General features: G+C 46.8%; 4 protein-coding genes across 5 annotated transcripts; 3 read left to right on the plus strand and 1 right to left on the minus strand.

The window, feature by feature from the left end:
• Positions 1–714: 714 nt before the first annotated feature.
• Positions 715–12,494, plus strand: GNL2 (G protein nucleolar 2). The gene is made up of 16 exons (XM_026043384.1): positions 715–808; positions 893–977; positions 1,583–1,677; positions 2,159–2,298; positions 3,407–3,591; positions 4,445–4,511; positions 5,871–6,029; positions 6,537–6,650; positions 7,393–7,521; positions 7,832–7,936; positions 8,451–8,609; positions 8,761–8,868; positions 9,769–10,196; positions 10,763–10,842; positions 11,515–11,612; positions 11,868–12,494. The coding sequence occupies exons 1-16, from the start codon at positions 745–747 to the stop codon at positions 12,012–12,014; spliced, it is 2,163 nt and encodes a 720-aa protein (XP_025899169.1). The 5' UTR covers positions 715–744; the 3' UTR covers positions 12,015–12,494.
• Positions 12,495–12,726: 232 nt separating this feature from the next.
• On the minus strand, positions 12,727–15,277 carry DNALI1 (dynein axonemal light intermediate chain 1). Its single transcript, XM_026043385.1, has 5 exons — positions 15,123–15,277; positions 14,884–15,053; positions 14,279–14,457; positions 13,864–14,028; positions 12,727–12,865 (listed from the first exon to the last, which is right to left on the minus strand). The coding sequence occupies exons 1-5, from the start codon at positions 15,275–15,277 to the stop codon at positions 12,830–12,832; spliced, it is 705 nt and encodes a 234-aa protein (XP_025899170.1). The 3' UTR covers positions 12,727–12,829.
• On the plus strand, positions 15,276–18,104 carry SNIP1 (Smad nuclear interacting protein 1). The gene is made up of 4 exons (XM_026043452.1): positions 15,276–15,328; positions 15,661–15,790; positions 16,097–16,680; positions 17,104–18,104. Exons 1-4 carry the CDS (start codon positions 15,276–15,278, stop codon positions 17,369–17,371), a joined length of 1,035 nt encoding a protein of 344 aa, XP_025899237.1. The 3' UTR covers positions 17,372–18,104.
• Positions 18,105–19,096: 992 nt separating this feature from the next.
• MEAF6 (MYST/Esa1 associated factor 6) lies at positions 19,097–25,755 on the plus strand. Of its 2 annotated transcripts, none has more exons than XR_003250078.1 (8): positions 19,097–19,198; positions 19,266–19,381; positions 19,447–19,534; positions 20,024–20,069; positions 20,501–20,693; positions 23,826–23,883; positions 24,517–24,550; positions 25,015–25,755. XR_003250078.1 is itself a non-coding variant. In XM_026043440.1 (8 exons), the coding sequence occupies exons 1-8, from the start codon at positions 19,103–19,105 to the stop codon at positions 25,021–25,023; spliced, it is 612 nt and encodes a 203-aa protein (XP_025899225.1). In that variant the 3' UTR covers positions 25,024–25,755. The 2 variants fall into 2 exon arrangements, 1 of the variants encoding a protein (XP_025899225.1); XM_026043440.1 differs by lacking the exon at positions 23,826–23,883 and adding an exon at positions 23,693–23,722 and having other exon boundaries at positions 19,103–19,198.
• The last annotated feature ends 53 nt before the right edge of the window (positions 25,756–25,808 follow it).

Raw genomic sequence — 25,808 nt, forward strand, 5'->3', positions numbered from 1 at the left:
ATTATCTGCAATTTGGAATTAATTTTTTATGCCCACATCAATGTGTATTTTTGAAGTGCCCAAGGCATAGATAATTCCATTAAGAGGAAAAACAGAAATCCTAGGCTTAACAAAAACAGAGCCGACATTGAATCCCCGCCGTCTTACAAAACAGCTCCGAAGCCCCAGCTAATTAGGAGGATTTGCCTGACAGGCACCGCGAGCCCCAAGGGCAAAACGCTGGAAATCACCGGGGAGCGACACCCCGAGGGCGCCGCCGCTGTCCCGGGCGGCCCGGAGTGGGCGGCTCCGGCCCGGGCGCTGTCGCTCCGGGGCTCCCGGCGGCGCCGCCGCCCGCTCGCGCCCGACCTCCCCCACCCCCCCGCGATGGGAACAGCGACGGTAACGGTCGCGGCGAGGGGCCCAGGCATCTGCGGGGGGCGGAACCCGGTACCTGGGCGCCCCGTTTCCCCCTTAGCACAACCCTATACGAGCGAGAGGAGGGTGTGTTGCCATGGCGACGCCGTTCCGGCGCGCCGCGCGTTGCCATGGCGCTTGCCCTGCCGGGGCGGGGCAACCGGGGGCTGGGGCGCGCGGCCGGAAGTGAGGAGCCGTCGGAAGCGACGTAGATCCCCGGAAGTCGTGGTTGTGGGGCCGCGCGCTGGCGCGGCGTGTGTGGCCGCGCGGTCCTTCCTGGGTTTCGTGTCCCGAATCCCGAGTCCCGTTTCCACTGTTCAGCCGCGCCGCGAGGCCCCCGCCGCCGCCATGGTGAAGCCACGCTACAAGGGCCGCAGCACCATCAACCCGTCCCGCGCCAGCACCAACCCCGGTAGGAGCGGGGCCGACGGCGGGGTGCGGGCCGGGCCGGGCCGGGCCAGGCCGGGCTGCGCTTGAGGCCGTTCTGTCTCCGCAGATCGCGTGGCGGGCGCGGGTGGGCACAACATGCGGGACCGCGCCACGATCCGCCGCCTCAACATGTACCGGCAGAAGGAGCGCAGGTGAGCGCGGCGCCCCGCGAGCCCCGCGTCGCTTGTGGGAGCCATCGGGAGGTTTCGTTGAATCGGCTGCAGCGCCAGGTGCTTCTGGGGCCGCTTGTGGGGAGACTCACAGTTGTCCCTCCCGTGGTAGTGGTAGTTGTTGCACCATCGCATGAGTGTGTCCCCAGGTAGACTTTATAGCTGTGCACGGTTCGTTGTGCACAGTGTGTTGGGATGGGTGGACGTGCAGGGAATGGAATCCATGGACACTCCTGGGAAAAGTGAAGGCTCCTGCGTGTGTTGGGGGCAGTGAAGCTGCCTCGCGGTTCAGAGGTGCCTGGGGAGGCACTGGCTGCGTGGCCCAGGATGCACAGGGTGAGGACTGCCCTGGCTCTGTGACCCCGTCCCAGTGTGAGGGCCCATGCTCCAGTTCTGCCGTTGCTCCCGTTCGCCTGCCGACGCTGCTCGGTGTTACAGGCTGCCGGGGACCCTTCCACGGGAGCCTTTCTGGATTCATGCAGTTTTGTGGGTTCTTCCGGAGGAGGTTTCTGGTCTAGCCAGCAGCCTTTGTCAGAGGGGTGGGTGCTGCCCTTGAGCGTTTATATGTGTTCTCATTTGTTGCTCAGAAACAAGCGTGGCAAAGTGATTAAGCCTCTGCAGTACCAATCGACAGTGGCCCCAGGCACTGTTGCGAGAGTGGAGCCCAGTATTAAGTGGTTTGGTGAGTTCTTCAACTTTCAGACTTGACAAGTTTAAACTGTTGAACTTGGGATGTTTGGAGGGTGGTTTGTGCCACAATCCAGTGTCTATGCTCTGTAGGACGCATACCAAAGGTGAAGGGGCCTCACTGTAGGTTGGTGTATAGGGTAATATGAGATGATGGGATATGTCGTATATTGTGTATGTACCTCAACATGCAGTGTTTGATTTCTGCATGCTGCTTCAAAGCGTGTTTGTTTTGTCCACTTCGGACGTTTGGGTTTGCCTGTATGTGTGGATGTATGTTGTGGCTTAGGTATGTTAGGTGCAGTATGCATCCTCTATTTTTTTGTGCCTAGTATTTTTGATTCCAAATGGAGAACTAATGTTTCCCTATTTATTAGCCTATCCTTGATTTTGGAAACATTTATCCCAGGGAGTGGTGCTGTGCAAGAGACAGGCATGTGTATGTGTATATATATATGTGTGTGTTTTACATGCAGGAAATACTCGTGTGATCAAGCAGTCATCCTTGCAGAAATTTCAGGAAGAGATGGAAACTGTCATGAAAGATCCTTACAGAGTGGTGATGAAGCAAAGCAAGTTACCCATGTCCCTCTTCCATGATCGGATCAAACCTCATGTGTGTGTTGTTCATCCGAGTAGGGTGTAGGCTGGGTTATGAGCATGAGCTGTCATGAATATTCTTTTCCTTTGGAGGTGGTGCTGTATGTGTTCAGCCTGGTGAAATGCTCTTTGATACCCTCTGCAAGTAGAGGGATCATTTTGGGCAAATCACCCCTTTTCTGGATGGGAAAGGATATTCTTGAGCCTATCAGTTGGACAGCAAATATAGAGATATAGCATATTACTTCCCTGTATTTTGTGAGAAGATCTGTAGTATTTATAAGGAATTCTCATTTCCTGTTAGGAAAATGGCAGCTTAGGATGACTGTAGCTGCTTGTCACCTCATGTTCTACCATTTCTAATAGTCCATGTCATACTTAAACTTTTTTTGAGCCAGCCTCACTCTGCTAGTGCTCTTACGTGATGAGTTTGAACTCCAGGATGTACTTTTTATCTTGAGGCAAAAATTGTTTTGCATGTGAACTTCACTGCAAGCAGATCTAGTGTTTTAATACTAGGTTTCTTTTGTGATGTCTAAACTGTTATTTTGGACTCCCACTAGATATTTTTCACATGGAAACTTTCCAGGTTTATGTAATAACATTTTTCCTTAATTTAAGTAAGCTTTTTATTGGGAACTAAAATGTGCATTACAAAAACAAACAAGTCCTTTTAGCTGAAATTATATGCACTTCCAGGAGAAGTTGGCATTCATTACAGGCCACTACACCCTACACTAAACCCTACAGTTTTGACTGTAATCATCCTTGACAAAAATCTGAGAATTTGGCGAGATTTGTGCATTTGTTAGAAAAAAAAAATGATCAAAGATGACAGCTAAATTTTCATCATTGTAGCCTTAATTACATTTGATGATATTCATGGTGAAAGAACTGAAGCATAGTTCTTTGGCAAGTGCAATGTGTTTTGTTGCTTATTAAATATCCACACTTAGTTTCTCAGAGATTAAGTTGAGAAATTCAAACATGGTTAGGAAAATGCCTGTAACTCCTGTCAGGGGTTGCACAGTAGCACTGAGGTCTTGCACGCTGCATGTCATGGGCCTGGGGGAACAGTTTGTGGGTTTTTTTTTTTCTTTTTTAACCAACTTTTCTTTTGTTAGACCTCCAGAGTTCACATTCTTGATACAGAAACATTTGAAACAACCTTTGGCCCCAAATCACAAAGGAAGAAACCCACTCTTTCTGCAAGTGATGTGCAGTCTCTGCTGGAGAATGCAGAAGCCTCAACAGAAACTTACGATCAGGACAAGGACCGGGACCTCGTGATAGAAGACACTGGTGTAAGGTAAATAGCAAGAAGTTATTCATTGTTTGCACTTCTAACAGCCAGCTCTATTCAAAAAAAGAAAAAAGTTTTCTAGACATGTCTTGATATGGATATGAGCATATGATTAACATATGAGGAGTATATAAGCAAAATTTGTCCGACATTTTATAACCTTGTTTTATTCGTATTTATTTAAGCTAGTGGTTGTGTCTAGGGGTGCCTTCTGTCTTTGTTAGTAATTCATTAGACTTTTGCATGTCTGACTATCCCTAAACAGAGATTTTGCATTAGACAGGAAACCAGATAATATGTAGATATAACCCTCTAAACCAGGATGTGTTTGTAGAATCTTCCTTAAGGCTGAGAGAGCTGGGTCTGTTCAGCCTGGAGAAGAGAAGGCTGAGGGGGTACCTGATCAGCGTGTATAAATACCTCGAGGGAGGGAGGAGGAGGAGGCCGGCCTCTTTTCAGTGGTGGACAGTGATAGGACTAGAGGAAGTGGCTTCAAACTGAAGCATCGGAACTTAAGGAAGCATTTCTTCACTGTGAGGGTGACAAAGCACTGGAACAGGCTGCCCAGAGAGATTGTGGAGTCTCCTTCTTTGGAGATCTTTAAAACCCGCTTGGATGCAGCCCTGTGCCACATGCTCTAGGTGACCCTGTGTGTGCAGGGGGGTTGGACTTGATGACCTCTGAGGTCCCTTCCAACCTTGGGCATTCTATGATTCTATGAGTGGATTAAAAAAAAAAACAGCAAAATCTGAGGCCTGTGTTATTTGGGCCTCGCTTCCTGTGTCTGCAAATTACTTTGGAGAAGATGACACAGTAACTCCCACTGGGATTGCTGATTTCTCTGGTAATTCACTTCCAGGGATGAAGCACAAGAAGAAATATTTAAGAAGGGACAGTCCAAAAGAATCTGGGGTGAGCTCTACAAGGTAAGCAACACTTACGGTTTACAACAGACACACATCTACTTTTGTGTTTATTAAGTCACATAGCTTTTCACAGTGTTGGAAACTCCACAGAGCAACAATCAGAGAAGATCTGAAAGCCCTTTAGTGATAAATTGGTCTGTGTTCAGGAACTGTTGATGGGATTGAATTTGTTCGCAAAGTTGGCTAGAAGCATTAAGATTTTTGTCATGCAGAAATATCCCAAGTAGGTAACTGCTGTTTTCCTATCAGATTGAACTGGCTGACCTGAAACAATACCTTTAAAAAAAAAAAAAAAAAAAAAAAGACCAACAACATTGGGTTGATACTAATAAGATGGTATTAGAACATGGGAGGAAAAAAAATGGCAGCTGCAGGAGAGGGCAGAGATTCTGCCTGACTTCATTCTGAAGCTCTTGCCGTTGTCTTGCCCTCCCCTTCCCCTGGGTATGTATAATAAACATCACCTGAAATATAATCTAGAGAGAGACTGGCGTATATCTCTCTGTGATTCTTGGGGCTTTGCCACAAATAAACCTTTTGGATATCTTTAAGTTTCCTCAAGCTAAAAACATCTGGTAAATTGACAATTTTCTTTTCTGAAAGGCTGTTTTTCTTGATTCCCATTGAGTCACCCCAACTACCAAAGGAATGGAGACTGAGAAAGAATTGGAGTCATACGAGCACAGTTTGCATGCAACCAGTATCTGTTAGATGTGAAATTACTTGACTTCTTGCTCTGGATTTCTGAATGTAGCTTAAAACCTTCCCTTTTAGATCTAAAAATGCTGGGAATGATAGAACAAAACAGATTTCAGTAAGACACTGCCAAAAATGCAGGAAATAGCTGTGAAACAAATTCAGTTGGCTTGAAACAAGTCATAAAATGACAGCTCCCTGCTGTAGATGCTTAGTGGACTAACAGCAGGTTTCTACTTGTGTGTTTCATATTGATCCAGAAAACACTTTTTACATCATGATCCTTTATGAAATGGCAGAATTGAACTGATGTGAAATGGGTGGAAGATACTGTTTTTTGTCTGCGGAAGTAATTAACTTACCCCTCTTCGTGCTGTTTTTACTTTCCCAAGTACTATGGGCATCCAGCTAGTGCATAAGAACAAGTAAACACTGGTGATCTGTCCAGCCTGGACACAGGTGAGTGTAGCAGAAGGGAAAGCAAGAGTTTGATGGATGCTAGCCTGGGGTGTAGAGAAGTAAGTTGTTCCTCATGGATAGAAGGCTTTTGAAGCTATTGTTTAGCCTGAAGCTAAATGATGTCTTTTAGCAAATCACTAGTTTTCTTTCTGGAGGTGCAGATGTCTTAGCCTCTCTAATGTGCTTTTCTGCCTTGTTTTTCAGGTGATAGACTCATCGGATGTTGTTGTGCAAGTTCTTGATGCCAGGGATCCCATGGGTACTCGCTCCCCTCATGTGGAATCCTACCTTAAAAAGGAAAAACACTGGAAGCATCTCATTTTTGTCTTGAACAAATGTGATCTTATTCCTACTTGGGCTACAGTAAGTTCTGTTATGCCTCAGACTTCTTATTCCTTTTGTAGCTTCTCTCCTAATTCCATTGCCAGTGCTCATGCTGCTCTCAGAGTGTAGTGTAACAGGGAGTCAATGGGAACTCTCCAGTTGCCTGCTATAAAAGTAGCAATTACAATGCAAAACTGTTCAAGCTTGGCTCAGTCAAATAACAGTTGCCAGCCACAAATTCTCTGCTTCCTCTGACTGGATTTAACCATTCAGCTGATGTCTCCAGAGTATGCAAAATGTTAGGCCTCTTAAGATCCATACCCACCACAGCTGGTCTGTTTTATATTGTTAAGCTAATTAGTTTTAGCTAGCAGTGAAGGCGTTTTGGGGAAGTTTTGTCTTTTATATGAACAATAGGTCAGTGCCTTTAGCTGTTAAGTTGATGAAATGCTTCAAAGGTTCTCACACAGTGATTTTCACAGGCAGTTGCTTGCAGGACTCATGTGAAGATCAGGATCCCTAACTCAGTTTTGTTTGTCTCTTCAGAAGCGCTGGGTTGCCGTCCTCTCTCAGGAGTATCCAACACTTGCGTTTCATGCCAGTCTCACAAACCCTTTTGGCAAAGGAGCCTTCATACAGCTTTTAAGGCAGTTTGGGAAGGTACAGAACTTTGTGATGTTGTGGCGTGTGGGTGTGTTGTTTTTAATCATTTTCTCTTAGTGAATAGTTCCCTCTAGAATGCTCCCTTCGTTGGAGAGCAAATGGAAAATGTTCCTTGCTGAGAGATGTTTCTCAAACTGAGCACATCCAGTAGGAGTTACTTTGACCACAAGTCTCTGGTCTAGGTTTCTTCTAGAAAGAGTATCCCATTGATGCTTCTAAGTAACACTCAGTGTCTAAAACAGGTCTGAAATATGTCCCTTTCTTAATGTCTTGGCATGTATTCTGTTAAGATATTTTTCATTTTAAGTGTCTTCATCTTCTTGTGGGGGACACTTTGTTGCCTTGGTTAGATTATTTGCTGTCTTCAGCTTCTGTTTGTATTTGCTTGCTTTCTCAACCTAAATGGCTTCTAGCTTAAGGCATCCACAAGTAATTTCACAGCAACAAAGAATGCAAGGGGTTCACTTTTCCCTTTTGAAATAGGGATCTGGAAATATTCTAAACACTTGGAGTTCTTGAGTGATCTGTCAGTTATACTCTTAGACATTTCTCCTAATAGAAAGGAGCTTATATAAATATGTATGTTTTATATATATATATATATATTTTGATATACTTTGAAACTGCTTTGTCTTTATTATAATGAAGACAGTATCTGCTTAGCTTTAAGTTTTAGAACTTTAAGAATAACACTGTCTTTCTCTTTGAGTTATTAAAAAGATGTGTTATCTCTTAACAGTTGCACTCTGACAAGAAACAGATCAGCGTGGGTTTCATTGGTTATCCAAACGTTGGCAAAAGCTCAGTGATCAATACATTGCGGTCTAAGAAGGTCTGCAGCGTGGCCCCCATTGCAGGGGAAACAAAGGTAGGAAAATATCCCTGTATATGAGATAAAAACTTAATTCTATAAGTGCATTGCAGGAAGCAGCATTCATGTAACAATAGCTGATGTTGGCTGAATGCTCTTTCCAGCGTGAATTAATATTTAGGTATATTAGCTCTAATATTAGCTGATACGGAAGCAGCAAGGTGCAGTGTATGTTGGTTAGCTAACAAGTATGCTCAAGTATACCAAATTTTTGAGTGTAATACCAAGTTCCTAACATGCCTCCCACTTGTTGTTACCACACATTTAAAAAGCAGAACCAATAGCATGGAGACTCTTGATCTTTCAGGTGTGGCAATACATTACCTTGATGCGGCGGATTTTTCTCATCGACTGCCCGGGTGTAGTTTATCCGTCTGGAGACACAGAAACCGACATTGTGCTAAAGGGAGTGGTATGTATATGCTCTAAATGCTGGGAAGTCTTGATGGTTGTCAGTAGGTTGGGTTCAGAGACACTAATGTGCACTACTACCTTCACAAGTAACAACTTTGGCATTATTATTTATTGTAGAGTTTAGAAAGGGTTACTTACTAGAGCAGAAATTTACTTAGTGTATCTCTCCAAGAACCTGAGCAGTCTGTACAATTGTTCCTTTTTACGCAGAGGGAACATTTAATTCATTGTTAAGCTAAATTAGGTTCAAGTATAAAGGAGAATGGTAGCACCTGAGCCTTAGGTCATCGCCCTGAAAGGCTTTCTGGTGCAGAAACTCTCCCACATTTGTGTTTAAATAGAAAAAAAAAAATCTTCTTCCCAGGTTTAAGTTATCTGAAAGAAGGGCGGGAGTGATGAAAGAATAGGAACTGAACTTCTGTCACAGATGGCTTGCTTAAAGCACTTGAGGTTTTTGAACAAAGACCCAAGCTCATGTTCCAAAGGGCTGACTTTCTGCCATTGTTTTTTAGGTTCAAGTTGAAAAGATTAAGAGCCCTGAAGATCATATTAGTGCAGTGTTGGAAAGAGCGAAACCAGAGTACATCAGAAAGACATACAAAATTGACTTCTGGAAGGATACAGAAGATTTCCTTGAGAAGCTTGCTTTGAGGACTGGAAAACTGCTAAAGGTGAGACAACTTTCTTCATCTGCAGGTTGGAAGAATATGTAGGCCATGTTCCAGCACTGAAACCATGCTCAATGACATGGCTACAAGGAATACAAAGTTGATTTGTTTACTCCTAAAAAGGGGAACAGAAATTATCACTGGATTCTTCCAGGGTGGTGAGCCTGATGTGCAAACTGTGAGCAAGATGGTTCTCAATGACTGGCAGAGGGGCAGAATTCCATTCTTTGTGAAGCCTCCCAACGCAGAAACAGGTCCCCAGGTGAGAACTGATTTAATACTCTATCCTTGTTCTTGCAAATCTTAAAGGAGTTTGTCATTCTCTTGCATATTATTTGCTTTCCCTAGTAGTATTCACTCTTGTAACTTGGGCAGTGCATATCTCAGGCTCTGCTTTCATCTGCCGATTCGGGGGGCACTCACATGAATTTCATAAATACATAGACAGGACTGGCTAGCTGTGTTCTGTTTTACACTGAGCCATCTTACAGTCATCTTACTAGCAGAAATGTCAGTAATTATCACAGCCTTCAGTATGCTTTTTTCCAGAGAGATAAAATCAAAATTGCTCCCATGAGGCTCTGTTGCTAGAGAATACTCTGTTTTGCAATAATGTCAGACCCAATTTTGCTATTGCCTTTCATTAGATACATATTGCCTGATGTGCTGTGCAGCAACCAAATGGGAATAACTTTTATGATTAATCCAGAATCATTAGAGCTTCTTGATTTGTTTCTAACGCTTCAGGCGGAGGGGGAGTCCATTTTTTTAAATTGCTCGCTCTTTTTTTTTTTTTTTTTTTTTTTTTTTTTTTTTTTTTTATCGTTGGCTCTCTTTCAGGGATTGTTTTTATGTGCAGTCATACCCATATCCCTCTGACCCCTAAAGTAATTTTTGGAATTATTTATAATGCTTTCAGACCTATGCCTTCTTTCCCCAACAAGAAATGAAATGGAAACAGCTAGGATTCTTCATTCGAAGGCACTACTTGCTTAACGATCAACCTTCTGCCCTTTCTTCTTTCCATTCCTGGAGGCCATAAAAAAAAAAAAATACAGCAGATCCAAGATACATGAGATGCAAAGTGAATATTTCTGTAATAGAGAGATGCTGGGTCAGACTTTGCTTGTGGATAACATATCCTTGACACTCTTTCTTGTAGCCTCCTATGTCAGGAGAAGCAATGGCAACAAGCCAGGATAACAAGGAGGAGGAAATTTCTGAGCTGGTAGCATCAAATACGGAGCCAGCAGAAGAGAAAAACAATACAGACAGTGAAATGAAGCAACTTATGTCACACGTCCGGCAGAACTTTGGGAGGATTAACGTGGCGCCTGAATTCTCAGAAGAAGACCTGGTTCCTGTGGATGTGTCAGGCTTTGAAACAGACAGTGATTCTCCTGCAGAGGAGCAGGAGGAAGAGAAGGAAAATGAGCAACACCAAGACTCTGCAATAGAGGGGGAATCACAGTCAACTGTCCAAGATGCCAGGGAGAGCTCCAAGGCAGTTATTAAGGCTTTGGAGGAAAAGATTGCAAAATGCAAAAAATTCCTGGATAAAGCCAAAGCCAAGAGATTCTCAGCAATAAGGTATCTCATTCTGCTCAGTGACTCAAGTGTTCCACAGGGAAAAACAAAACAGAAAAACATTAATGTGGTTCTGCTGTACTTGCATTCTGTTCATGACTTGCTTTACTGATTCCTGTGTGTTAGATTTGCTGCCATATTTCTAGTTTAGCTGTAAATATTGCAAATCTGGCCAAGCAGCAAGGCAAAACTTCTTGCTTTTGGAAAGCTGCTGCTTAGGCTATGTATTAGAAACCTGGTGGTACGCTAGGTAGCAATAGCATTTCCTTGGATCACTTTGTGATGTTGAGTTTCTTCTTGATGAATATCAGGTCTGGTGTTCTACCAGGAAATGTCACCTGGGTCTCCACATTGTGCATGTGTATCCTAGCTGATAGACCAGGCTGAGTTTTGGCAAAGCGCTCTCCTTACAAGTCTGCACGAGTCCAGTAACCCTAGAGGCAGGATGAGTGGAGGGTGTTTCCTAAGTGCACAGCCTGGCTTTGCTGGCAGGCTGTTAGGATGGGTTAGAGGTGACTGCTGCATTTTGGACTATGACACTGTTTCATTGCTTGTTTTATCTCTTGTAGAATCCCTAAACAGCTGAGTGAAAAGGTATTTGCAAGATGTGAACAGAAGTCTGAAGAACCCAGAGAAAACGAAGACAGAGGTAAACCAAAAGACCAAGATACAGTCCACGTCACTAGAAATCCTAAGAGAAGAGAGGGAGTTGGAGAGAGTTCATTAGTTCCTGATTGAAAGCTCTTTCTCTAAAGCTACATAAATCTTTCTACTAACTTACTTAAGAACTTCCTGGTGATTTTCCAGCTGCCTTTTTGCAGAACACATGTCTGTTTAGTAAGATAATATGTTGTTCTGTCAGTGAAGGAGAGTGAAGACAAATGTTGAATTCTGAGCAAAATGATGTTACTGGCAGATTAGAATTTGAGCAACTTCCCTTCCATGTGGTGTAAAAGGGTTTTAGAATGGTATAAAAGCATAGAGAGAACTTCTGGTGATGGAGACTGTTGTGACTTCCAGGTGTCTGTAGTTTCAGTTTCCAAGTATGATTGAAGGCAAATTCAAATTCTGTCAGTATGAGAACACATAGGTTTTTTGCTAGATTTGCACAGGGCTCTAAGCAGTTTTGCTGCTGCTTTCGTAGGGAAGCCTCGAGTGATTGTCTGGTAAGGAACAAGTGTGCTGTTTTGGTAGGAGCTTTTACAAATTCACTAAAGCAGTGCAGTGCTGAGGTAGGCAGAGTGGTGACACAAGCAGTCAAGTTCTGCAAGCAGAGGGATTTTGGGAAGGTGCTGGAGTGTGTGACCTGTGTTGTTTGTAGGCTGCACAGAGAAGAAAAGAAAAAGGAAAGCAGAAGAGGAGGAGGATGAAGATGACCATTCGACTAAACAGCCCCGCAGAAAACTTACATCCAAAGAAGTAAGTGGGATCTCCTGTAGTAAAAAACAGGAGGAGTAGAGCTAGTTTCTTTTATACAGTTTAAAAGCTTCAAGACTTGAGATTCCATATAGTCATATGAATGATGCTTGGTATGAAATTGTGTCTTATTTCACTTGAAGTACCCTATGTATGCTGAATACTCATTGGAAGAATGCAAGCAAATCTTGACTATGGATGATGTGCATTTGGTTATGAGTTTTACTAATGCCTTTACTTGTTTTGTTTGTGTTGCAGAGGAGACGAGCTGAGAGGCAGCAGCGCTCCAAGAAAGTTGGAGTTCGGTATTATGAAACTCACAACGTGAAAAATAAGAACAAGAACAAGAAAAAAACTGGCTTGGAGGGCCAAAGATCAAAGCACAAGAAATACAAACATAAGTAATAACTGCTGGTTCTTCTATTAAATTTTACATAAAACAGCTCTGGTATGCAGCAACATTTTTCTTATATAAAACTTCCATTCAAAGTCTGGTTTGGTTTGTCTGTCTTGTTCCAAGGAGTGGCATCACCCCCTTGATATCTGAATCATCTGAAGTTCTTTATGCAAATAGAGATCATGGTTTTTCCACATCACCATCTAAAGTCAATATACATTGCATTGCCAAGCCACCTGAGATGCTCTTCAGGTTTGGAGGCTATTCAGAGCTTTTTTAGTTTTGTTTGTTTGTTCCCCACCTCAAAATAGCTTTTACTGAGTTGTTCCATAGAGAATCACCTTCCCAAGGGTTGTAAATATCCAGCTAATTACAGAGATTCCTCAAGGAAAGATGTCATTTGCCTCTGTTGAGAAACAGTACTTGGAGTGGCAGCATGAAGGACTTCTTGTCGAAAGCTAGGAAGAGCAATACTATGTTTTTTTATGTGCTATTAACACTAACTTGCACATACGCACAGGAAACAACATTTTCAAATAAAGAATTTTACAGAGACGTGGCGGGGAGCGGGGGGAAAGGTTTATTAGTATATTGCTTTGAGGGTCATAGAGCATATTGGCAGCAGGTAGGTCCCAGATGGCTTCACTGTTTAAGAGGCAGAATGCTGAAATGGCACTGAAAGTGAATTTGGATAGTTGGACTGTCGTCAGTTACCGGTAAGTGAAAATTCAGGGTTGTTTTAGGAAGACAGATCTTCTTCACTAATTGCAAACTTCTTGCTTTGACAGTTCTTCTGAGCATAGGCGGGGGGACAATAAGAGATCTACTTATTTGGTGCAATGATGCCTTCAAGTTGGGCCTGAAAACAAATGAAACAGTAAGTTAAATTAGCCTCAATCTAAAAAATAAAGCCACATTGTTGAAAAGGGATAAATTGTCTGTTATGTATTCAAAGCGAGGAGCTGAAGGATGCTGCAATACTTCAAGAAAAGCAGGCCAGGGTTCTTTTCCCTTGGTTATTTCATTTCTTACTACATGTTTTATAAATTAACATTTCATTGTTGGCATGCAGACTTGTTGCGTTCTGAGAAGAAGAGAGTTGGCCTTGGTTCCATACAATGAAAGACTCATTTTATAATGTAAAGCATTGAAAAGGAAATTAAATAAAAGCTGTTGAAACAGGGGTCTGTGTTCTCTGATTTCAGGCTGGACTCTGTTGGCTAAATTAAATATTTGGCTCTTTAGGATTTGGAGCACAAGCTCAGACTCTGGGACAAAAGGAACTGGAAAGAGCAAGTTTTTTCAGTTACTGAGACAACTTGACGCCCAATTAGTAGATTGATCAGGGAGCTACCCCTGCTTGCGGAGCTTTTCTGTAGGAAGCATCCAGGACTCCCAGATCGTCCTGCTTCTGCAGCAGTATAGCCCTCAAAGGAAACCACACCAGCAGTATATACACAGCTGTTAAAATATTCCTAGTTCAGGAAAGAAACTCAGCTTCAGTGGCATACAACTTTAGTCGAACATTTGCTCTATTTTATCTCCTAAAACAGTTCAAGATGGCTTGAAGTTTAATGGTTTAAAAAAGAAAAACTGTAAGAAATAGATAAGGAAGGCAGGTTACTGTAAATTTCTCGAAGAATGACTTAAAGTTGTTCCTGATTAGCTGTTTTTACTTTAATCAAATAAGCAAGCTATTTTTACTTTTTCCTAAAGCAAGGAAACTGAAGGGGTCTTGGCTGCTGAAAAAAAGAGTAGCCAACACAAAGTTATTCCCATCCTTTGCAAAGCAGTTCCAGTGATCTAGGTGTGAAAGGAGCAACTTTTCCCCAGTGTCTGGAATCAATCGTTACTAACTTTCAGCTGCTGATTTGTGCGTTTCAGGAACTGGACCTCTTCGGTGTGCTTCTTTTCCTCTGTCTGTCGCCTTTCATTTTCACGTTTTTCAATAGCTTCACATTTAGCCTTCTGTTCATTCACTTGCTTTTCCAACTCCCGCTTTTCTTCTTCTAGCTCTGCAATCTTGGAAAAAAAGAGTACAATGCTCCCAAGTTTTCTTTGTAAATAAGCAAGGATCAGACTGCATGCTGTACAGTCCTAGACATATGGCAGATTTATGGACTACAGTTAAGCCCCAGGGACTGGGACCGTCAGCAGTTTGACGATCTTTACTGCCATCCAGTGGACACTACATAAATTATATAAAATTCGGCTCTATAAAACTTTGTCGGTAGCCTCCAGAGAAAGCCCCACGCGAGGCAGCTACCCTTACCCTCTTCTCCATGTCGGCTTTGCCCTGCTCAGCCTGCAGCGCCTTCCGCATACCGAAGGCCACGCTGCTCTCGTAGAGCGTCTGGTGGGCAGCGAGCGTCATCTGGATCTCGTCCCGCACGCGCAGCAGCAGCAGCCCCCGCTCGGCACAGTTGATAGTCGTCTCACGAATCAGCTCGTCTTGCAAGGGCAGGTACAAAGGGGCTATTCACAGGGGCTGTCGGCTGCCGCGCAGAGCGCGAGCTAAGGTCAGGAGGGCAGCTCGGGGAGCTGGGGATGCCGCAGCGGGCGGTGCGGGGACATGGGGGGCTGCTGGTGCAGGTGGGACATAGGGGGATGGAGGGGACATTCCCACAAGGCCGGTACCAAAGCACTGGGCATAGAGCTCATGGGGCAGGGAATGAGGGACACTGCAGTAACCGGTGCGGGGACATGAGGGATGGTTGGTGCAGGGGGCATTGAGGGGACATCCCCGTGAGGCCCCTACCAAGAGCTCGTGGGGCAGAAGGTGAGGGTCACTGCAAGGAACAAGGGGGGATGATGGTGCTGGGAGGGGATGCAGGGGCCCTGGCCAGGCTGTGGCCACCGCGCCTGCGGCGCCCGTACCAAAGCACTGCGCGTAGAGCTCACGGCGCACGGGGCACAGGCCGGTCTCGCGTGCTTGGCGCTGCTGCAGCCGCAGGTCCAGCTGCTCCTGCAGACGCACCACGTCGGCGCGGGTGCTGGGCGCGCCCGACACCTCTTGCACCCACAGCCGCCCGTCCTCGCTCCACTCCCTGCAGCGGAAAGCACCGTGAGCGGCGGGGGCGGCGGGGGCAGCGGTAGGGCCCGCGCGCGCCGCTCACCGCGGCGGCAGGATGGCGTTGAGCACGTCGCGCGCGGGCTCGGCGGCGGCGGAGGCGGGGCGCGGCGGGGCGGCGGGCGCGGGGCGGCGCTCCCCGCGGCGGCTCACGAGCACGGGCGGCTCGTAGCGCAGCAGCGAGTCGGGCGGCGGGATCATGGCGGCCTCTCCGCGCGCGCCGCGTCGTCACGGCAACCGCCGCCGGGGGATGTAGGGGGAAGTGCTGCTCCGCGCCTGCGCAGCCGGCCCGCCGCGGAAGCGGCAGGAAGCGGGCGGAAGCGGGGTGCACTTCCTGCGGCGGCGCCATGGAGGAGGCGGCGGGCGGGCGGCGGCGCGAGCGGCGCTCGGCGGCGGCGCGGGGTTCCCCGCGGGACTCACCACCAGCTGCGCGGCCCCGCTCGAGCTCCGGCTCCCGCAGCCGCCTCCGCGCCGCGCGCGGCAGCCAGTCCCCCCCGGGCGAGGAGCGGCGCGGGCCGCGGCGCGGCGGCAGCAGGTAGGCCCGGGCCCGGCGCCGCGCCGCCCCGCGCCGCCGCCGCGCTCAGCGCCTCTCGCTCTCCCCGCAGGTCGCCCAAGAGGCGCGAGAAGGCACCGGGCCGCAGGAGCCGCTCGCCGCGCGCGCGCAGGAGCCGCAGTCCCCGCAGTCCCCGTCGCGCCTATGTGCGCGTGAAGCAGGTGAGCAAGGGGGCGGCTCGGTGGGGGAGCGGCCTGGCACTCCCCGTGCCCCTCCGCCCGTGCGGGACCCCTCACCCGCTCTGTTACCTGCAGCCTCCCTATGATAGCGGGAGGCCAGTTCGGCCTGCAGGAAGTTTTCTGCTGCTTTGTGTTAAGGGCAGATACATCGGAGTCCTTGTTTTGCACTGCTGCTTTACGATAGATCAAATACATCGGAATCCTTATTTTGCACATGTTGTTTCCCTTTAAAGTAGATTCCCTGCCCTTTCCTTCTGCCTGGTTATTGGGAGAGGCTCTTTGTTACAGGAACGAGAGGAGCGTCCACACAGGGGAAACGAGGAGCGGAAGCAGAGGAGCTCGTCCGAACAGGAACATAGGCGGGACAGAAGCGATGACAGAGAGAGACACAGAGAGCACTCGGACAGGAGGAAAAACCCCAGCGAGAGGCCCGGGGGCCGAGGGCACGAGCGAGACCGGGATGCACAGAACATGCGCGAGCAGCAAGTGGAGAGGGAGTTCTACAATGAGAGGAGGCGTGAGCATCGGGAGAAGAACGAGGCGAGCGGTGTCAACCAGAACCTGGAATTCCAGCAGGCTGAGAACAAACCCAAAGAACCGGTAAAAAAAGAGAAGCCAAGTTTTGAACTGTCTGGCGCTCTGCTGGAGGACACCAACACCTTCCGAGGGGTGGTGATCAAGTACAGCGAGCCGCCTGAGGCGCGGATCCCGAAGACACGCTGGCGCCTCTACCCGTTCAAGAATGATGAGTTCCTGCCAGTCATGTACATCCACAGGCAGAGCGCCTACCTGCTGGGTCGGCACCGGCGCATCGCCGACATCCCCATCGACCACCCGTCGTGCTCCAAGCAGCACGCCGTCTTCCAGTACCGGTGAGTGGGGGGCGCCTGTGTGGATGTCTGAACCGAGCCAAGACCTCACCATTGTAACCAGCAATCACGTTAGTCCAAGGAGAGGGTTTCACTTGATCTTTTTCAGCAAGAGTCGCTGCTCTGCTGAAAAAAGGGTTGGTCTTCAAAGGATCAGGCGCCTGTTCTGTTGTAAAAAAGTTCCTAAGTTAGAGAGTTGTCTCCCCCAGCTTTTGGAAGGTGATGCAGTCTGTTGGAATCTCAGTTTGAGGTGGTATTGGAATCTCACCTGGAGTCTCGCTCTCCTGAGGCTTCCTTACCTTTCTGGAAACACAGAGAGCGTTGTCCCCCCCATCCCCCACCCCACCCCTGCTTTTGGAGTGCTGGCACCAAGGGCGCGCCGGGTGTTTCTGTGCTCTGCTCAAATGGTGCTTTCTGTCCCGCCAGGCTCGTGGAGTACACGCGTGCCGATGGCTCTGTCGGCCGCCGTGTGCGGCCCTACATTATCGACCTCGGCTCCGGCAACGGGACGTTCTTGAACAATCAGCGGATTGAGCCACAGCGCTACTATGAACTGAAGGAAAAGGATGTGCTGAAATTCGGCTTCAGCAGCAGGGAATACGTGCTTCTTCACGAGTCTTCAGATAAATCTGAGGCGAACACAAAGGACGATGATGAGGAGGAGGAAGAGAAGGAGCAAGAGTCAGACAGTTAACAGCTGGGGAGGAAATTGGGGTGGTAAAAATATCTTTCCAATAGAACATTCATTGGGATATAAACATTGGAGCATCAAAGCACTGATGCCTCTTACTGCCTTAAAGTCCTTCTGTTGCTGGTCTGTTCTTGTAGCTTATTTGGGGGACTTTAATCATCTGATAATTCTCCTTATCAAGAAATCCAGTGTTTTCTAAGCATATTTCCCGTAACAAAGAACAAAGAGCACCTGGAGTGAAAGCTACGGTGCTGGAAATATTCAACATGTGTTGAAAGACTCCTAGTAGATAATGTAAAACACAGTGGGCGTATTTAAAATTATTTTTATGAGCTGTTTTGTCATAATCCTTTGAAAATGCTACTTAACTGAAAAATTAGGTAGAAACTAGCCAGATATATTTTCTCGTACTTGGTAGGATTTGCCAAATTTGTATGTCCGTTGAGAAATCTGGAGGGGGAGATTATCACGTTTCACTACTAAAGAGGCAGGGATATTGCAAGGCCCCTCTGGGTAGTTTGCATTGTGAAAACTTTTCAGGGATGGGCATTTTACCGGCATACCGTGGAATTCCCAGGGGAAGTGAAAGGCTTCCCAGGGCTTTAGTTTATACTGTGGATGGGGAGGGGGTTGAAGGCAGTATGTGTCCAAATACATTGGCACTAGATACTGAAATTGTTTTTGGATGTTGAGTATCCAGTTTGAAAGCAGAATCCTTTATTTTTTGATAACAGCGCGTCCGTATAAATAATTTCCCCTTGTTTCTATTACATGTAGATACCTGTTATGTGATGAGACATTTTCAACAGTTTGCACTATTTAAGTTTTCTTTATATAAAATGTTTTACTGTCATTTGTTTGAAGCAGTCTCATTTTCTGCTGTAGAAGAAAACATGTTTTAGGAGGGAGAGAAAAAACTCTAGTTAATGGAAGTGCTTCGGTTTTGCCTGTTTTTGGAAGGCTCCTTCCCGCGCTTCGCTTTATGGTAAATGAAATGTACGTTTTGCACTTCTTTATGCCCTTTTCCCCGGTGTTGCGCGGTCGCCGCTCACGGGTGCTGTCCGGTGCTGTCCGCAGCCAATGCTGTTCCTTATCTGCCCGGACCCGGGTGTTCATGGTGTCGATGGGGGGCGTTCCTGGTGGGGCTGCGGCCGGCGGGTGGAAAGGGGGCCCTGCTTTGAAGAGGGGGGCGGGTCTCGTTTCTCCATACGGGGGTTTAAATGCAGTTTGTCAGTGGAGCCCAGGGCCCGCTCGGTGCCGGCCTCTCTGTCCCTCGGTACCCGGGAACGCGGTTGGGGGGGCGGGGCTCCCCGCTGCGGGGTTTCTGGTTTCCGGTGCGGGGTTTCCGCTGCCGTGGGCGTTGCCCGGCGCGGGGTTTCTGATCCGCCGTTTCCTGCCCGGTGCGGGGTTTCCCGTGCCCGGTTCCTGCCCAGTGCGCTGCCCGCTACCGCGCTCGCCCTTCTCGGATCCCGGAAGGCGCCTCCGCGCCCTGGGGTGACGTTGCGGGGGCCGGCCCCTTCCCTTCCGGGCCATTCCGGGCGGCGCGGCGCGGCGTTCCGGGCCGTTCCGGGATGTTCCGTTCCGGGCCGCGGGGGGGCGGTGTTGAGGAACGGACCACTCCGGGCCGTTGCATGCAGTTCCGGTCCGGGCGGCGCGGGCGCGGGGCCGCGTTCCGCTCCGCTCCGTTCCGTTCTGGGCCGCGCGGCCGGTGCCGGTATCGGTGCCGGTGCCGCCATGGCGGCGCTGCACGCCAAGGCGGGCGGCCCCCCGCAGATCCCCGACACGCGGCGCGAGCTGGCGGAGCTGGTGAAGCGCAAGCAGGAGCTGGCGGTGAGCGCGGGCCGGGGCGGCGGCGGGGCCGGGGCGGCGGCGCGGCCCTCACCGCGCGCCCCCGCAGGAGACGCTGGCCAACCTGGAGCGGCAGATCTACGCGTTCGAGGGCAGCTACCTGGAGGACACGCAGATGTACGGGAACATCATCCGCGGCTGGGACCGCTACCTCACCAACCAGAAGTGAGTGCCCCGCGCGCGCGGCCGCCGGGCCTGCCGCCACGCCGCTGCTGCGCCCTCTCTTGCAGGAACTCCAACAGCAAGAACGACCGCAGGAACCGCAAGTTCAAGGAGGCCGAGCGGCTCTTCAGCAAGTCCTCCGTCACCTCGGCCGCGGTGAGCGACGCGACGCCCCCACGGGCAGCCACTGGCCACGGGTTCTCTGATGCCCCCAGTCCTGGCGGGAATGGCCAGGTGCTGCCAGGATCCACTGGCCCCGGGCGCTCTCGCTGCCCTGGCAGGTGTCCTGGTGCTGCTGCAGCCACAGGGCCCCTTTGGGTTTGAGCTGCCTGTTTTTCCCTCCTGCTCCCCCAGCACCTTCACTCCCCTGTTGGAATCTCTTTCAGAAAACTCTTTTTTCTAGTGTCTGGAGAGGTGAGAGGTAATGGTGATTAGGAAACACCCCTGCCATTTGCCTCTGTCTCTGCTCCCCTGTCCCTTTTTGTTCTTATCTCTCCCTTTTGTTGTGCCATGTCGGTGCTCTGTAAGTTGTAAGTTCTCTGAAGCTAAGGCCTGGTGTGTCCTCCTCTGTAGGTGATTTCCCCTTGTTGGATGTTTGAAAACAAGTGAACTGCCACTTTCATGAAGTCCCTTTTGATTTTCTAGGCGGTCAGTGCATTAGCTGGAGTCCAAGACCAGCTCATTGAGAAGCGTAAGTCACTTCTTCCTTTTGCTCTGAACACAACTGATTTGGAAGGAATCTGGAACTGGTTTGGAAAGAACTGGTGTGGAAAGAACTTCTGCATCCATTATGTGCTGATCAGTGCTGGATTTCCAGTGTTTGGAGTCAAAAAATGTAGTTCTCATAGTTTTCTTTCCCTAGTGCCTTCAGAATATTAGCCATTTATGTTCAGATAAAAAAGAAAATTTTGTAACTGAAATCAAATCAGCTGCAAGTCTAGTTTGCCTCAGTCACTGAGGCGGCAGCCTGCTCCATTGTAGCTCTAGTTCTCAGGTTTTCTGTCTTGCCCCTTGCTGCTTTGCTGGAGGCTGCTCTGTCTGCTCAGGATCTCTGGGGTTGAGGGATTCCTCAGGCTGGGATGTGGCCTCCAGGGAAGTGACCACTGCGTTTGTCATGTGCAGGGGAGCCAGGCAGTGGGACAGAAAGTGACACTTCCCCCGATTTCCACAATCAAGAGAATGAGCCCAGCCAGGAGGATGCTGAAGAGCTGGATGGCTCTGTGCAGGGGGTGAAGCCCCAGAAAGCTGCTTCCTCCACTTCCTCTGGCAGCCACCACAGCAGCCACAAAAAAAGGAAGAACAAAAATCGACACAGGTTAGTGGTATCTGCAGCCTCCCTCTGCCAGTGTCTGGTTACCAGTGGCTGAATTGACCTCATTATATGTGCAAGGACCTAGTAATTTCAGCTCATGCAACCTCTTTGTTGTGGTAATGTCTCTTATTTTTAAGTTTTACACATCAGGATTGCTGCTATTGCAGGAAGGAGGGGAAGGCAACTAAAACCAGCATCTGCACCCGTGCTCATTCCAGCTGTGACACAGCTGGATCTGTGACAGGGCCTTCTCAACTCTATCCAGGAGAATAGGACTCTTTTCCCTCCAGAGGGCAGGATCCCAGGCCTGGTGTGCAGTACTGACTGCACAGGTTCCTGCAGAGCTGCTTGCTTTGGGGAAGGAGGGTGAAGCAGCAAAGCAGAACGGGGCATTATGGATACTCTCAATACTTCCATCCTAACCCCTTTTTGTTTGTTGTCCTGAGCTGAGACTCTTTAGCTTAGAGTTGCTTTGTTTGTCAGGAGCTTAAGCTGCATCTGCAAGGTGAGCTACAGTGGGCAAGCTGCTTCCTGCAGCGTCAGAAATAAAGCAGCTCTTTTGCAGTGCCATCCCTGGGCCAGCACAAACATAACCTGCTTCCTGCCTTTCTCAGCACCCTGCAGTAAGAGCTGGCTCAAGGAGGGCTAAAGGATGTGATAACATGCGGTGGGGTTATGCCCTTAGAAACAGAACTGCCTGGAAAGAAGAGCTGGAGACTTGCTGCAGAACAGTGCCTTTCTGGAAATGATTGCTGGAACTGGTACCTAAAGATTATTAGAAGTGAAGGAGTTCAAAATCAAGCGTTCCTTCGACCTCAGCTTTTTGGCTCTGAGTATGGACAGGTTTCCCTGTCGGGGAACTTGCCATATTCGACTGCCATGATTGCAGGAGAGAGAAATGTTTTAAAGAGCAGGGGTAAAAACACGCTAAGATCGCTGGGGGGAAATTCATTTGGCTGACAGAGAGGTAGGTAATGTGTTTGCAAACTGTTCTACTGCCATTTTGCCTTCATTAGATTTTGAGTCATTGCTATGTCTTTAATTGTTAGGTCAGCATTTTCTTCCTACAGCTTTAATTGGACAGGCACCCTAAAATACTGGATGTCCTCTTCAATTCCTTATGAACTAGGAATCTTAAGTGGTTTAAAATATTTTTTTTTGTTTGCCTGTAGATATTTGAAAGAAGTCCAGGGTTAACAAAAAATAAAAAAAAAAAAGAAAAAGAAAAAAAAGCCTGTGTAAGCAACTTCAGAAAAACATTCTGTAAAGCTGCAGTACAAAGTATAGCAGAAGAAAATTGTGCATTTCTTTTTGCTGAATGAATTAGAAATTATTGTACAAAATGTTTATATGGAAAACAAATGAACCAATCCATTGCTATTGTGTTACAAATGCTGTAAATAATATGCATTCTTTTGCTCCATTGAGTTTTGCTCCAAACTTTGGCAGCAGGAGTTAGGAAGAAACCATCCTACTGAAAGGTTATTTTGCTTTGGGGGTTCTTGTTCATTCCTTCCACTGAAGCAGCTGATGCTAGTACTGTTGGAGACAGAATATTGGACATGAGGAGCCCTGATCTGATCTGGTATGGCAATTATTATCATCTTGAGAGATGCAGCAGACAAATCTCAGTTATGGAAAGGCTTTTCAAATTAATAACTGACTATTCTGTAATGCTCAGCATGGCCAGATAATAAAAGTGATCAAGTTTGTCTTTAGTAAATTTAAAAATTAAATTTAAAATTAAAATTTAATAAAACTTGTTAAAATTGTGATCGCGCTTACTGACTATCCCCTAAATTTCCCCCCAAAAAAAAGACTGGGCCTTTTGAACATATCTAGATTAAAAAAAAAAAAAAAACAACAGTGCTCATCTGCTAAAAATGTAAGTACTTTAACAAGCCTTGCAGCCTGGAGTGCATTTTATGAACAGACCTGTGTGTCTGTTCTTTGAATGTCAGGTAATAGGGAAAAAATAATCCTGCAGTTGCCTTTGTGGCATTTCTCGTTAGACTTTTCCAGTTGATACCTGCCCAGGCAGCAGAGTTGAAAGCTGCCTTCAGAGTGGGCAGAACTGCAGCTGCCCATGAAGCTCTGCTCCAGGCTGCAGCGGCACATGCAGTTTTGCTCCAAGCTAAATGCAGGGAACCAGCTGGACATTAGTGTGGTCGTGCTGCAGTCACCCTCAGTGCCTACACAAGAACGAGGACAGTTTAGTGGCCAGACATTCCAGGAGGAAACACTGCTGCTTCCTCTTAGGAGTTGAGTGCCGCTGAGCCATAGATGTTGTGGTGACACAACAAGCACAGGGGCAGCTTTCAGGGGCTCTTGCTAAGGACTGTGCGGAGGGCGCCGTGCGAGGACAACCTGCAACTGAGCTGCAATTGGGTTCAGCCTCTTTACCTTGTTTTCTTTTTTACTTTCTAAATGAAGCGCATGTAAGAGAAGTGTCTGTGTGTGTGTGTGTGTGTGTGTGTACACATTATCAGAGTATCTGACTGCAACCGTTGGCCACAGTTTTATGGTTGTCTCTGCCTGACCAAGCTTTGCTTTGCTGCAATAACCTGACAAAGCCACTGCTTACTGACCACCCATTTGCTTTTTTGCAAGCAAGTCACCTTCTGTTCCTCTGCCTGTGAGCTAGTGTGTGCCTTCAAGTAATAATCTGAACATAAAATTTCCGCCCTAAAAACACTCTGCTTCTGTTTTAACACTTTTTTTTTTTTCCCCCCATTTTCCTTTTTCTTTTTTCTGGAAATCAAATTGGGGAGGGGGAATTCTGGATTGCCGGATCTGGAGTGCTTTTTGTGCCCAGTCCTGGTTAAGATATTTTAAGAACTTTATGGCATTTGAACACTGGCTTTTTTTTTTTTTTTTTATATATATATATATATATATTATATATATTATTAATCTTGCTAGGGTGGCTAATCAACTAATTTATTTAATTCATTAGTATATTAATTTCTATTGCTTTCTTCCTTTCAAATGCTGCCCCTCAGCCCGTCTGGCATGTTTGATTATGACTTTGAGTAAGTTTGACTTGAATTAGTACTTGTGCTGTGTTGTTAGTGTGTAGAAACCAATGTGCCTTTTGAGACCTTTCTAACCCATAGTTTATCTGTTTAATTGTAGGTATGTATATTAGGTTAGGCTGGGAAGTTTTTTTTAAAAACAGAAAAGCGTGATGGAGGTAACATTTTATTTAATAACTTTAGCAAAATTAAATTAACTCCACTCTTCTTTACCTCTCTATTCCATTTTTAAATAGATAAACTTTTTTTTAACTTAAAAACTTAGTTAAATTCTAATTCTTCTGGCTTTGCTTCCTAAGGAAATTAGCGTAGATTTGGATATTTCCTTCTAAAAAAATGTAATAAGCTCAATACCCTTGACTTCTCTAATCCCTGTTAGCTCACACTCCTATCTCTATTCCAATAAATAATTGTTATCACCATGTCTGAATAATTACCTATGGCATAGTTACACCTCTAACAAATTAACATAGAGCATGCGTATTTAACCTTATTTCTTTATGCTGTGTAACGTCCCTTGATTTTTATTACTATCTTTTATTAGCTCTTTTTCCGAGTGGGCGGAATATGCATTTGGGCAAAAAAAAATAAGAATCCACTCTCCTTCTCCTTACTGCTCCTTGTCCAGTAATCCTGGGACAGTGATTTGGCTCAGCTGATTTGAGAATGTGGATTGAATTAACCAAATAGTCTTTGTTGTAGCCTGTGCCATAGGCAGTAGCTGGTTCTTTGGACTCAGGTGTTGGTTTAATGTATTGAAATGGACATTTCTCTTATCTTTCCAACCACAGGATTGATCTCAAGTTAAACAAAAAGCCAAGAGCCGTAAGTATCAGTGCTCTGTCATTGTTTTCATTGCTCATCCATGCACTCGAGTGGCTGACTGGCACCTAATCTTATAAAGCCTGCTTCTGCTGTAATTTCTTATTTTCATGTTTGAGGAGTGTCGGTATGAAATAAGCATTGGGTTGTGGCTTTAACAGTAGATAAGCCCAGGTAGGCTCATTAGGAAGCTAGGTGACAGTTAAAACCTGCCCAAACTTTTTATGAAAAGCAGCTGTTTTGCGTTCTTCCGTCTTTCGTCATGATCTGCGGTATTAAAAGTACGTGGTTTTGGATGGTGTGTTTCTCAGCTGAGGTTTTTGAAGGGTCTTTAAAATGTTAAGCTGTAAGGAAAAAAAAGAAATCTCTTTTCTGTTTTGCCTGCAGCCAAGCCTGAACATCACAGCTCTGCAAGCAGAGGTGGCAGAGGAGAGTGTTAATGTGTCTGTCCTGTCCTTTCTCCACAGGACTACTAGACTCATCAGTGCTGAAGCGCCCGGGATTTAGGTCTGTGCGACTCCCCACCGAGCAAATGCAACTCAACTGCATGAGCCTGATGGCAGCTCTGTGGCCAAGCACCTGCATATAGGAGTGCTTCACTCTCAAGAACTCAGATAGGGGGGAAATAGTCCTGGACCATGTACTTTGCATCATTTTCAAATCACCCAAGTTGCAACAAGACGAAGGTGTGGTAGGGGCAGTCTTGGGCGCCGGAGCATTCTGTGCTTCCAGCTCAGTGGGGAATTTCCTACAGCTGGCTCATACCCCTGTCATCTGTAACTGCAATGGGGAGATATTTGCTTTTCCACTGGAATCAGGGTATGGTTCTGTATGTCCCATCCACATTGTAAGACCGGTCAGTTACTTTTGATAGTGCTATTTAGCTGTGTCGTTTTTGTTTTCTTTTTTTAATCTGAAGTGTGTAGTTAATTGGCTTTTGTTTGTTTTAATCCATATAGAGAGGAAGGGTCTTCATTTTGTGGAACAACCCATTTGAATTCTTATTCAAGCAGAGACGAAGGTGGTTTAACCCTTTTCTCTGATTTTATTTTAAACAGGAACCCTTAAAAGTGTGTGTAGTGCTTTTAGATACAAGGAGGGCTGAGCTCAAAGCCATCTTGCTCTTTGCTGTCTTTGAGGTTGGGTGTGTTCTCTTTTTAATACAATCCTCTGTCATTTGTACATAAACAATAAATGTTTCATCTTTGTCGCTCTTCTCAGGCTTTGTTCAGTTTGGAGAGCCCACTCGTGGCATTCCTAG

This window comes from Nothoprocta perdicaria, unplaced genomic scaffold (genome assembly GCF_003342845.1).
Source record: "Nothoprocta perdicaria isolate Ctin4 unplaced genomic scaffold, notPer1 scaffold_33, whole genome shotgun sequence".
Lineage (NCBI taxonomy): Eukaryota > Metazoa > Chordata > Aves > Tinamiformes > Tinamidae > Nothoprocta > Nothoprocta perdicaria.